Source organism: Amphibalanus amphitrite, unplaced genomic scaffold (assembly GCF_019059575.1).
Source record: "Amphibalanus amphitrite isolate SeventyFive unplaced genomic scaffold, NRLGWU_Aamphi_draft 000368F_arrow, whole genome shotgun sequence".
Classification (NCBI taxonomy): Eukaryota; Metazoa; Arthropoda; class Thecostraca; order Balanomorpha; family Balanidae; genus Amphibalanus; species Amphibalanus amphitrite.
In genome coordinates, this window is record NW_024881862.1 from 33,270 (window position 1) to 47,472 (window position 14,203).

A 14,203-nucleotide genomic window follows, 5' to 3' on the forward strand; every position below is an offset into this window, starting at 1 on the left:
AGAGTGAAATACTATTCATGCAACTCTCGGCGTTGTTGGACTGCTATGCATTCGACGTTGATTTGTATGCTATGTATTCGACTAGATGTTGTTGGACTGGATTATGTATTCAACGACTTTTGTCTCCTACCTTACCGTTTTATGTGTGCTGTGGCCGTCAGACGGCGACGGGCTCGGAGTTTGGCCTGCCGCCGGTGCGCTCCTCGGACCAGCTGTCCAGCTCTCTGCCCGTGACCCGCACCACCTCACGGGAGAGCGGCACCACGGAACAGGTGGGAGCGTCGGCAGTCAGTGTGAACCCTCTCCAAATACGTGTCCAGTACCCTGTCCGACAGCTTGTCCTGGCAGCTGTCAGCTTGTCTGTCCAGCAACCTGCTCACAACCAGTCTGACATTGCCCCTTAGACAATAGACAGTCCACTGTCGGATAAACTATCATGCAACCCAACTGGGTCTGGTCTGTCATCCTGTCCGGCACCGTTTTGAGGTCTTCTTCCGACGTCCCGAAAGTCTGTCAGGCGCACTATTTACCACCGGTTTGATGCTGTGTCAGTCGACGCGACATGTCGTTCGGTGTCGACCCGACGCCCGACCCGGGACCCTGTACTCTGCCGTCGGTCCGGTATTCAGGCTGCCACGCTTAGCTAAGGCCCCCCGGGAGCGTGTTAATTTCACTTGAATCGCTAACTTAATGGTCATTAACCCTATTCCTGGCGGGCTCCGCCGGGACAAGAAACTGGCGGGGGGGGGGGGGGGGGCCGATTCGGCCCCCCCCCTGAGATCTCGAGAACGAAGCAAGATAGCGACAAGCGGTAAACGGCATCGGATACGCACGGCCAAAATCTACAATTTTTACAAAGGTCATTTTCAGGTCAGGTCAAAGATGACGTCACAGGGGTTGAAAAAGTCAAAATGGCGGCGCTAGATATGGAGAGAGTTTTTCTCGAATAACTTTCGAATTAGTCAAGATAGGAACAAACTAAGGGCATCATCGTGATCCTCTCGTCAATCCGCATCGAATGATATATATGTTGACCTCGAAAGGTCAAGGTCAAAGGTTGACCTCAGGTCACGTGACCTCGAGGTCATCATGTATATCATTCGATGCGTCTTGACGAGCTGAACACAATGAGACCATCCACGCGTCTGTATCTTGTTCCTGTACGGAGTTATTGGCCAAAAACCTTTGGTGACCTTTGATGACGTCACATGACCTCACAGCTGCCCAACAGCAAAACAGACCTCAAGGTAGTGAAGGTTGATCGTATATGAAGTCATGTATGGTATATGGGGCCATTCCGACCCGTTTTAGTGGTAAAAACAGGGAGTTGATTTTTCCCCCATTGACTTATAATGGGGAGGTCGCGAAATTGACCTGACCTTAGGTCACCGATATCAAAATTCCGAGATATACAAATTGCACATACTGGTACCCTAACTAAACCCTGAAGAGAAGAAATTGATCGGTCAAAAACTCTAGCTCTAGCGTGATTGCAAACTTTTCTGAGGTAGGGTCACCAAACCGCCTCTGGTGACCTGACCTGAGGTCAGATCAACTCAAAATTTTCAGACATGTTGCGTAGAAGCCTTTTAGGAAAAGTTAGAAAATTTGAGCTTCCTAGCTCAACGCGTTTGGGAGAAATAACCAAAAAACCTCAGGGGGGGGCTCCTGAGGCCCCCCCCCCCCGCCAGGAATAGGGTTAAGGTGCTTGAGAACATTTAATGATGTCGCGAGGGTAATAAATTGTGCTGTTCCCTTGGCCCTTAACGCCTCATGCTTCGCAAGAAATAATAATGAAGAAATTGTGTACCGGCTAACATATCTTTTGCTAATCCACATTTCTGCTCGTATTCTCAGATTAGCAAACACCATTTTACCATCGTAGCCATTCTCTCTCTCTCTCTCTCTCTCTCTCTCTCTCTCTCTCTCTCTCTCTCTCTCTCTCTCTCTCTCTCTCTCTCTCTCTCTCTCTCTCTCTCTCTCTCTCTCTCTCTCTCTCTCTCTCTCTCTCTCTCCCCTCTCATTCTCTCTCTCCCGCTCCCCACACACCTCTCTCACCTGTCGCTGTCTGCCGGTTGCAGGCGGCCACATTCGTCCAGTGTTTCAGCCTCACCACAGACTCCGGGGGTGAACAGAACGTTCGCTCGCTGCCTGAAGTCGAATTCCGGCAGCTGCCTCTACATGATGTGGCGCTCCGTGTGCTCGAGACTGGAGAGGTGGGTCGGTAAGGGGTATGGTGGGGTTGTTCGGTGGGGGGGGGGGGGGCGCGGAGGTAAAGTGATTGTATTGCAGACGAGGTACTAGGGACGATGTGGTTTGCTCATACCTACACAGAAGTATCTCTGGGTGGCACATCATGTAATCTGTTTTGATAATTTTGGCTTATATATTATTCATCTGACACCTCATTGCAAACCGTAAATAATATAAGCTACCCTCCAAGTATTCTAGGGTTCAGAACTTCCTTATGGTTGAACTCATGACATTGCTGTGCATCGTAGATTCATATTGGCCAAACTGTCACCGCTTATCTCATATCTTCAGCATCATTCAAACAAAGGCCTCCAATATCAGCAGCTGGCCATCAGTGATTTGAAGGCTCCTCGGCACCAGCTGCCACCCTCAGCCCTGACCCGTCAGATATCAGTGCCCATTTCCCGTCCCCTCTCCATTTATCCGCGACCCCGGCGAGACGCCATTCGGCTGAGTGACGCCGAATTCACACTCCGTTTGGCTCGCAGACCATGGCCACCTCGGACGGTGATGAGGACGGCGAGACGGTGGGCATTCGGTGGCACCACGACGACAGGAGCTCCAAGATGCGCTCCGTGCTCACCATCCCGATCCACAACCAGAGTCACACCATCATCGGAGTGGCACACTTCATCAACAAGGTGGGTGCAGGGTGGAGTGTGCGGGAAGGAAAGAGGACCTGGGGCGTCGGGGTGAAGGGGCGAACTTAGAGGTGGAGCGGGTCAGAATGAGGCAGGAATTTCAATCGATGGGGGTTGTTGAAATTAACGCGGTCTAGTATATCTAATCGTAGGAGAGAGAGAGAGAGAGAGAGAGAGAGAGAGAGAGAGAGAGAGAGAGAGAGAGAGAGAGAGAGAGAGAGAGAGAGAGAGAGAGAGAGAGAGAGAGAGAGAGCGAGAGAGAGAGAGAGAGAGAGAGAGAGAGAGAGAGAGAGAGAGAGAGAGAGAGAGAGAGAGAGAGAGAGAGGAGAGGGAGAAGAAGAGGGAGAGAGTGAAGGAGATTGAGAGACCTTTTCGTTCTGCACTACGATATCTCAGGAAATTCGCTGATGCAAATTTTCAGGGTTCATGCCTTTTCATTTGTTCTTTTTCAGGAGAACGGCCACTGTTTCACGGACCAGGATATACGGGCAGTGGAGACGTTCGGCGTGTTCTGTGGCCTCGGCATCCACAACAGCCAGATGTACGAGAACGCCTGTGAGTACAGACATCATTTTCCTTAGTTGAAATTAGTTCAGAACATTCCTTTGGCTGAGCAGCCAGCGATCGATTCTCGGGCTGAAGCTTCCAGGGAACTATGCGCTTGTAGGAAACAAAGCTGGATATTGGTCAAACGTTATTGTTATAATTGAATTTGTAACCGAGAAGGGAAAAAAATTATCGATGGTCACAGTAGTGTTTTTATAGCACTTTACAAACTTCAGAAACTGCAACTATGACTCTGAATAGCAATACGAGTAAAAACAATTGGTGAAGCAGCCCATTAAATAATCAGAGGTTTTGAAAACTGAAGCTTTCATAACTCAATTTACCGATGAATGTGCAGGAGATCGCAATGTTTCGATTGGTTTAGAATAACTTTTACGCCCACGCAGGTTCCAGCTCTTTAGATCTGTGGTTCCCAAACAGCACGGAGCAATTAGACGAAGGACAAAGATAGAGCTATAAAGGTGGAAGATTTGCGCGAACCCTAATGTGTAGGGCTCTCAATCGAGCTATATTTCAGATATGCCCGGCGTGCTTCACGAAAAGACAAAAATGCCCGGTCTATGTAGAGTTCCAGGCTTCTTGGTTAGTGGATAGCCCATTGGCTAATTAGGTCAAATCCCGGTGTCAGCCCTTATAAGGATTGCACTTAATACTAAGAGTCTGTGCTTACTACGGCGATTTGCTGTAGTAATCTTCTGTGATGTCATAATCTCACCGTATTTCATGAATGACTTCAGTACATAACATAGAAAACTCAAAACGATAAATCTTGGCATGGCACTGCTTGAGGGAAGCGACTCTCGAGTAGCGCTGCAGGCTGAAGCAATCAATCTCTCAAAGAAATATTGCATGGTTTGGAACCTCGGATTGGATTTCACTGACCTTGAATGACTTTGAAGGACGTTGGCATTTTCGGAGACACATCTAATATGTATCTTTATATCTAGCATCCAACGTTTTGTATTAGTGCGCTCATGCTAGTAACGAGCATACATACAGCCCTCCAGCAGAGGAGATGCTGCAGCTGGTCAACCGATGTGTCTTTGGGGTAGCTAATAGCTTTGAATAACACAGACCCTCAAGTACGTAGATAGAATGACTTTGAATTGAGGAGAGGCTTCGTTAGGACACAGCCAAAGTTTCTTTTTTTTTGACAGGCTGTAGACGTATTTATCAATACAGATCGACAATTGTGATATTAGCAACCACTTAATCTTTTGAGGGCTGTACATGCAGTTTGCTTGGTGTTTTCTCCTGCATCACGTAACTTTTCGTGTGGATGGAGAGCACTTAACCGAAACGAATAAACCATTGAAATGAAAAAAATTGGCTTTTGGCACGCATGACTCGACAAGCTACATATCATTGACAGTGTTAAAAGCCGCTGTATTCAATCGCTCGTCTCTAGAAAATAGAAATATTTCTAGTTTCACGCTGTTCGTGCTAAGCGAGCTTCAAAATGCAAACTGTATTCAGGGCGGCATTTCCAGGCTATTTGATCGCACCCAACATGACCTCAAGGACGACGTGTCCAAACTGAGATGGCATATACCCGCGGAAACATTATTTGTTACAGTAATGCGTGCAGGCTGATATAGCAAAAATCAACCACGCAACGCCTCACCATGGCATGTACTAGACGGTCGCGCTGATCACTCTCAGCGCTTCATCTGATCTAATTGTCCCGACTCTCGTAAAATAAACTGATGCGAGAAGCAGCGAAACTACAAGCCCAAGTGTTCTCGAACAGCAAAGCCATTCGTCTTACGTTAGTGATCTCGATCTTGTCTGCAATGTTACTCGGCGGCTCCGGAGACTGTCATTTGATCTTCTGCGCGCCAGCTGATCGAAACTCGCGAGAAATCGACTGTCCAACAGAAATAGAAGGGGGCGGAAAGAACGATACGGCCTCTGTCCGCACCGGCCTCACCGAACCGGCCTCTGTCCGAACCGGCCTATGCCAGGCCTCGTACCGCACTGACCTAACATTCCCAGGTCAGTCGCCGAACCGGCCTATGCCCAGGCCTCGCACCGAACGCATTTCATCAATACAGACAGCCAACGACACTGTACACAACACGTGTTTACAATGCAGATACCGGCGGGCCGGACCCACCTGCCATTCCAACGGTGCCGGGTCCGTAGTGTTGCGCGGAGTCCATGGTCCGCGTCCCGTTCTGGCCCTCACCACCGTATCCGTGCACGATAGAGGCTGCATGATGCCAGCACACGCACGCTATCTTACCACACACGCGCTATCACGCAACCAGACGCGCCACTCGCGGCTCACCTCTGTTGTCACCGTCGTCCCCTCTCACTGACTGACGTCTGTCCTCTCGTCTCCTCCCTCGCCCTCCCCGCCCTCGCCCCTCCCCACGGACTGCCGCTCCCCAGCCCACCTCCGACCCAGCTGGTCATCACACTCCAGAGGGGCCACTAAACTTTATTAGGGGACCCTAATACCGATTGATTGATGAGCTACGGACGCCTCTCAATCAATTGTTTTTACATCTCATGTGGCGGTAGCGATGGAAAATTCAGTGTAGGCAGACCTTGAGTCCAGATTTCTTGCCAGTTGAAGTGAAGAACGCTTCAAACAAATGATGTTGCTTTTTATAAATTGCGGTTGGATAACATTCTTGTCATGAACCGACTCTATTAGCCGGCGCATTTTGCATTGTTAATGAGCGAAAATATATGGTCCACTTACACGGCAATGTATTACAATTGACGAGATTAGTTATTGTGGTGTATATACATAAACATAAACTGTGTGTATAGTTTTTGGTGTAATTTAAACAATATACTATACGTTTCCATCAAATTTGTCCCTTCCATCTTCAATTTATGTCTTTTCACTCGTCAGGATATTCATTGAATGGAAAATGCTTTTTGATTTTTAGCACTGAATCATATTTGTCAATCTGTATTGCTACGACTTCTTGACATTTAGCTTTGATATTATTCCGCAAGGGCTTTGCAATATATCGACAAAGCCGTAACGTGATTATTTCTGCGTCGGAAGCCCAATACTGTATCGACATCAATCCGGTATAAAGGTATGTACGTTCCAACATATATCAGTAAAAGAATACCGATATGGCTTCCCCAATCCCCAGGCGGAAGCAATCTTTCTAGCATATTATTACTCCGGAACGGGATTTGCTGTAATTCAATGCAATGCGATATGTCGCAATATGAAAAATTGGCCAGATTACAATGGTAAGATAACGATACATTCCATTCAGTTATTGCATCTGTAGGTTACCTTCCTTGACTGAAGTATGAAGGTGTATATTTGTCCCATAGTTGCACTCTTTACTTAGCCTATGCTTGAGCCTATATGCTTCATAGTCTATAGATCCGGCAGCATCTCTCATGTCATACCCGCTCCTTACCCCTGTCAGAGAGACGGTCAAACGGAGGAAGTATCCCAGAAAATTTCACGAAGTTGGGGCAGGTCCCGATTTTCCGGTATTGGGGGAATTGATCTGAGCTGCAAGGTCAACCACTGACCTAGGACCTTAAAATCGGGTGCCACCGGCTTTCTCAAGATTGTCACAAGCAACACGCCGCTTTTCCGCAAAGCTCGAGCTTGATCAGGGGCTGAGGGGTTCTGATCGCCTCCACTCCTATATGCCAACGACTTCAAAAAGGCCAACAAGAGCGTCAGCTCAATAATGGTCTAATGTTCTGAATAATTCATGCTGCTTGAATTTCATTCAGTTTTTTTCCCTAACCTTTTCTAATAAAAACCATTTTAAATCTACTAATTTCGGAGTGCTTGTACTAGTTTTCAATCGTATATACCTAAGCTTTTTTGGAAGAACATTTACAGGGTTTTCATAAGAAAGGACCTGTTCACTTGTTACAGGTCTTCTACAACTTAGAAGAAATGTCACTATTTGAAAGAAGTCACCGGTCATCGGACAATGAAATGAAGATAATCATCAATGGGAATACACATTTGTCATAATAAACCGTATCAACTCAGTAAGTTGCTTAGTGGGTCAATTAACCAGCTTTCCAACCAAACTTCCATCGAAAGCGACGATTTTCTTGTAGTTTAATAACGAGTAAATACGCGTTTTATTTGTCATGGGAATCCAGGAACATGTGGAATCGCTGTGTCTGCCTTCTGGTATCCCCATTTCGCTCACAGCTTGCATGAGAAAATCAATCTTGCATTGAGTACGAAGTCACGACATAGGCCAGTGTTCAATGGCACGTATTGGGCTGCCTAGTAATGTAATACTAGACAAGCCTAACAAGCACTCATGATGAAAGGAGACCATGGTATCACGTAACATTCAGCAGTCCAATCCAATTACAGCACGGACTAGAGACTGCCAGACGTGACGCCATATGCGACATGAATGACCGTGAGACGACAAAAGACATCGAAGTCGTTCCCTTTACGAGCAGGCTTGTTGCCAAGAAGCGACGCCAGCTTGAGAGCTTGAGCGACGCCTCTTTGCTGCTGTCTAGTTACACTTCGTCAATGTCTGTTGTTGACACCCGTATTCAGTCGAGGCTCTAACCAAACGGACCCGACTTACCACAAGAAATGTATCTGTTACTTCAACACGCTGCTCACTTCGTCTCAGTTGCCAGATCTGGCCAATCTGCTTGCAGGTTTCTCTAACCAGCCACGAACATTGAGCACTACCACCGAATGATACCACCAAATATCTGTTGTTGACAAACTTTAGGAGAATCAAAATCACCGCATCGATCAGTTTGGGTGTAATACGGGCAGACCAATGCAATGGTGGCGTGCACCGGGTAAAGTTTGACACCATTAGAAGTCCCATCGATTGAGCTCATTAGAGGTGGCAAAATGTGGACCCGAGGACCCAGTCCAAAGAACCAGTCTGGACCCATATGGGTCCAGACCGGTTCCTGAAAACTTTCTGACGGGTCCAACCGGGTCCCACCATAAACCATACATCTTGCACCACACTACATATGATTGCAAAATATGAAGTGAATGGAAAGAAAATATTTGCTCATGTATGTTTCATTGCACACTGTAGCTCATGAGTATTCCCAGTGGGAAAAAAGGCTGTTTTACATGGTACAACTAATAAAACCTACAAATAGTTTGTATTAATTGACTTTTGGGGAGCGGGTCCAACCGGTTCCGGTTCCAATTCAGACCGGGTCCGACTGGTTCCAGATATGTCCAGCCGGGTCTGGTTCGAGTCTGGTTCCCAGAATTTTCACCTTTTGCCACCTCTAGAGCTCATCCTGAACGCTGAATTCTCCTGTCATTTCACTGAAACAATAGACTCAAAGCTGCCGTTGATTTCCTTGAAACACCCCGTGAAAGATGAGTTGGATCAGACCACAAATCGCACCAGTTGCGTACTAAAATCCCCGGCCTGTGGCCCGGTCGCCGTCGGCGGCAGTGGGTCAAGGTCACCTCTGAGTGATTAACTCCTGCTCTCAGAGAGGTCGGCCCGGCGCCGGAGGCAGCGCCGCGGGACCGCCGGCCGTTTCGCGGATCAATAAGCGCTCGTATGAGCGGGGACGGTGACGAATGCCCAGCCACCGAGCCGCTCTGGCGCCGCCATGCCAGTGTGACGCGCCAGAGCAAAGTTCGGAACTAGGAGCGAGGCAATACGGGGAAGATTGCAGTCCGTAGTTGGATAACAGACAACTGCAGACGTCCCACGGACGGCGGAGATCTGAAGCAGCAGGCGTGAGAAGTTGTAAGCTGTTGGAATAGAACAAACACGACAAGTAATTTCTCATCTCACTCCTGAGTCGGTCGACACTAAGATATTACTTATATTTTTGACACTTCATTTTTAGTTGTACGCTTTTGCATTCTCATATGCTGTTTCTTATTCCGGTCATAGGTTTAACCCGCGCCCGGCTGGGGGTCCTGGATTTCCACGCCCTGCTGGGGGGGGGGGTGTTTGAACACCCCCCCCCTTGTAACTCGGCTCCTGGGCCACGTAGCGATACGCGGAAGGCGGCGTTCGAAAGAGCGTCAAAAATAATGACGAAATCACTTCGGTCAATTTTTTGGTCAGGTCAAAGGTCAGGTCACCAGAGGTCATTGAAGGCAAAATTTCGCCGATTTCCAGGTCGAATGTCGAAAATTTCCAAGAAGCCAATGCATAACTCGAGAACCAATAGAGCTACAGCGCCGCGGAAAAGCGCATTCGATAGCCCTATTAAAGCCCTTTCTGAGTAACTTTCTCAGATTTGACCTAACGTCAACGGTTTTGCCTGCAGGGGGCAAAAATTGCAAAAATAGCCGATTTTTTCGAAAACAGTTTTTCTGCAATAACTTTTGACCCAAGCCTTGTACGAGCTTACTTTTACCGGCATTGTGTTCCTCTCGTCAAGACGCATCGAATGAACTATAAGTTGACCTTGAAAGGTCAACTTGAAAATTTGACCTCAGGTCAAGGTCATGACCTGACCGGAAAGGGTCATGTTGCATATCAGTCGATCCGTATCGTCGAGCTGAACACATCTAAGGCGTTTTCATTGCTCTAGCATGCCTCTATCAAAAGTTATTTGCGAAAAACTGTTAGATACCATTCGTGACCTAAGATGACCTCAGGGCATAAACAAGGGTCACGGACACCATTTTCATGTTCAGTGTGTCTGAACCACTTGTAATTCGGTGTATGGGAGTGTTTATAATGTCTTTTGTCCAAAAGAGGCGCATTTCAATTTTCTCCCATTGACGAATTTTCTCCCATTGCGACCTCCCAATGGGGAGGTCGCAAAATTGACCTGACCTTAGGTCATCGATATCAAAATTCTGAGATATACATTTTGTACATGCTATTGCTCTTAGCAATCGCTGAAAGTTTCAAAGCGCTCGGTCCCTCGGTGTAGCTATGACAGACATTGAAACTTTTTATGAGGTGAGGTCACTTCAAGTGACCTGGTGACCTGACCTTGAATGACCTTGGTCTGAAATTTTCACAACATGTGTAGAATTGATGTACGATAAGGTGTACCAAAAACGGCGGCGCTCCGCACCGCCGTTTTTGAGATATTCGCGAAAAACCACAAGGGGGAGTGTTCAAACACCCCCCCCCCCCCAGCAGGGCGCGGGTTAAGCCGATGTTGACAATAAAGACGTGTCATATTTATTATAGTGCAATTGCCCACACTTCAGTTACAGTTCGAGTGTGGGCAATCCGTAACACAAACCGCAATCACGGAATCCAATTGGTACGGCGGCAATAAGCCACGGCTGTGATTGGTGTGGTCGTGGCGCCTGTTCTCTTATACCGCGCGGCGGCGTGGCGGCGCAGCGACGCCCGTGTATATTGCGCCGGCACGCCTCGCACCGATGGATTTGGCATGTAGCTGGCCGGGAGGCATATCGACCTACATGCCAGCCTAATGGAAATCTGAGCCGGCCGGCGTACGGCGCTTCTGTTCGGAGTTGCACCCTCTCCTGCCGCGGAGAGGCGCCATCCGCTCCGGATGATACCGGCACGGGGGCGCACCATGACGGGTAACGGTGTGACATATGCGGCATATTGAGAAGATGCACTTGCATCAGCTATTCATGATCGTCGCCCACGCCCTGTCGGTGTTGCCAGTCAGCCGAGGCCTGGAATGGAAGAGGAGCTTTTCTGTGACATCTGGCTTGTGTTCAACAGATTTGTGATGGCGCCATAAGCAGCGAGGTAAAAGTTTTGGAAACTTGCTTATTGCTATCATTAATAACCCACCGAAGCAAATCTTACCGATGGCCATAAAACATAAGTAGCACTTGCTTAAAATGGCTACAAAAAATGTTTTGCAGTTTGCACACTTTTGCTGTGCGAGTGAATACACAATTACCTACATGCAGGTAGCTATATACGATGAGTTATCAAATATCGCAAATAGCAAAGTCCGTGCATAAAAGGCAACAAAAGCAAAGTAATATCTGACTTTAGCAGCTATTAGAGCATCCCTCGTCATTTAACCAGAAGCGTAGACATGACGGTTAACTTTATCAATATGAAGTATCAGACAATTTTCAATGAAAAGAAGTCATGAGAGAATGATGAATGATGAAAGTCCTAATGCGCCACGCAAAACTTTTGCATCACTTCAAAGTGCACTAGTCTAAAGTGTATTAACATTTGCTTGATAATACTGGAATGTAAAAATATCATTTATTTTTACATACCGTGCTGCCACGTCATAATTTTTACATGAAGGTACAAATATTTAACTAATTGAGCAATACATTTCAAAATCACTGAATTGGTGTTTTAACACAGAAAGCATTCTTCATTTCAACACAGATTTGTTACCGTTCAGTACGCCTAAATTAACACTTCGACCAGTCGTCTGATTTACCACGGCTGACTTTCGATGGCATTTGCTTGGACGGCCGCTCTCTGACTCGAGTTCCTAAATTACATAAACTGTTCGGATCGTGGTAAACTACATTTGATATGTCATCCAATATCACAACAGAAATGCTGCAGTGCTCCGCAACGTCGCAGATTACAGTTTCGACACCATCGGGTCTACGTTTTACAATTTCGATGATGCCATGTCAAGTGCCAACGCTTGTGTCACACAATAAAACAGCAAGGACAACGTAGATCCACCATGGTCTCAGGATCATTCTTTCTGAAACTGTACTTATAAGGATGCTTGCTCAAGTTAATGTTAGCTGCAGCTGACTTTGTTAGCTCAATGATGATGACCTTTTTCTCGCCGACGGACGGCCGGCGCCACCGACGTCTCTGCGCGCTGTCCTAACGCCAGCTTCAGCTCAAGAACCCTTATGACCTTACGGTTTATAACTCTTAGCCTACTTAGAATGTTTATGGCCTTATTACTAGTAATGTGCCCTGACACAGTCTTGGAAAATGGCTCTTGATGCAGAAAAGATCATAATGAGCTTTCATTGGGTAAATTCTTACCTCATTCAACAATTACCACAAACCTTAAAAGCTTTTGCCACCAATATTACCAATCTCCATCTCGTCGCGACTCGAAGTGGTTCTTTCCAACTGGTAGTACGCCGGATCAATATTACTTTGGTGCCGGATCACTCCACAGGTAGAACTTCATCACCGCATTACGTGTCGATAAAGTAAGGTCCACGCTCGATTCCTCTCCCGAGACGAGGCTGCCTTCGTGACCGGCCGGTGGAACCTTATCCGAGCGAGTCGCTATCGACCGAGGTGGGTGGCGCTGATCAAAACACGCACCGCCGGCTCCCGAGCACGTCGACAGCCGCGCCAGAGCACGACCAGAGCACGGCCGGAGCACGGACAGAACACGGACAGAGCACAGAGAAAACACGGACAGTCGACAGAATACGGGCAGCACACGAGCAGAAGATGTACAGAACATAGACAGAACACGCATAGAGCACGGACAGAACGCTGACAGAGGATTTGGGAGCACGACCAGAGCACGGATAGCACACCGACAGAACACAGAACACGGACAGAACACAGAACCCGGACAGAACATGGACAGAACAAGGACAAAACACGGAAAGAACACGTACCGAGGATGGACAGAACACGGGTAGATCACGGATAGAGCATGGACAGAACACAGACAGAACCCGGACAGAACTCGGACAGAGCACGGAAAGTACACGGACAAGGCTCTGTCCCTTCGGATTTGATCGCACTGGGCTGGGTCTTTGTCTTTTGGTATAAAATCGAACAAAACACGATTTTGCTTTCCTCGGACTCTGACAAAACTAAGCGAGATGCGGTCTCCGGGGGCAGAGCCAGACAGCCGGGTCTGTAGTTAGGAAGTCATTGGCACGCTCAGCGCCCTCTCCGGGGACTCCAAAAGGTCACAGAGAGGTCAACGAGGCGAGTGTGTATCGTCAAAAGCGCCAGCTGAGCACATTCCATGATTGCACTGCGCTCTCTGAGTCTCCGGAGGACGACGGAGCATCCTAGGGTCGGAGTGTGCTGACGGAGCAGCGGGTGTTTTCTGTGGCCGGGGACTGCTGTCATTAGACGTGAGAGGGATGCCATCGTCGGCCAACCTTACGGGGGTCGCTGAGCCGTGATCTACTCAACCGATAGTCCCGTGGCCTAGACTGACAATTGGAGTCGTTACATAAAAAAGGCAGCATTACTTTCGAGACGAATGCTGATGCTTAGTGGCTCAGGCGACGGAGCCAGTGCCGATGGAATGAGGCTTCCTAGCCCGAAGGTGGGAGTAAAAGGAACTTCGGCTAGGTGAACTACATGGATCGAATGGAGGATTCATTGAGGATCCCGACAGCATGGTCTGAACAAATCGTCGTTCTAAATCATTTAATTATTTAACCTTTATGTGATTTGTTGATCGGATTGTTGGTTTAACGTCATCCAGTGCCTAAGATAGGTATCTATTATCTCACACAGCTTCTGACTTGAACATTAATCTAAGCGCTCTTAATTATTGGATAAGTTTATTGTTTATTGTTTATTGAACACTTAAGAACCCATCCATACAACATGGCTATTCCTGAGTTCGTGTCATAGGAGGTGAAAAAGTAAATACAAGGGGATGGTGACGCAATCAAGCACACATAAAAAAATACATAGCCCACAAGCACGCATACTTTCTAAAATTGGCCCAGACGCCGTTTCACATTCCTTTTAAAAGCGCCCGGTGGTTGCTCCCTGACAGCGAGAGGCAGGGCATTGAAAGCCGACACAGCACGGTACAAAAATCTCCTTCGGCCGGACTCGGATCTTATCCGTGGAAGAGCGAGGTCTGCGTCCTGCCGTGTGTTGCGC

The 14,203-nt window shown here is 47.7% G+C and overlaps 1 protein-coding gene across 1 annotated transcript in view; it reads left to right on the forward strand.

The window, feature by feature from the left end:
* LOC122389694 (cGMP-specific 3',5'-cyclic phosphodiesterase-like) overlaps positions 1 to 14,203 on the forward strand; it is a 67,194-nt gene that overhangs the window by 21,945 nt on the left and 31,046 nt on the right. Inside the window, exons 7-10 of the mRNA XM_043381967.1 lie at positions 162 to 272; positions 2,082 to 2,216; positions 2,742 to 2,894; positions 3,347 to 3,449. Coding sequence (XP_043237902.1) covers positions 162 to 272; positions 2,082 to 2,216; positions 2,742 to 2,894; positions 3,347 to 3,449 — 502 coding nt within the window. The remainder of the gene's footprint in view (positions 1 to 161; positions 273 to 2,081; positions 2,217 to 2,741; positions 2,895 to 3,346; positions 3,450 to 14,203) is intronic.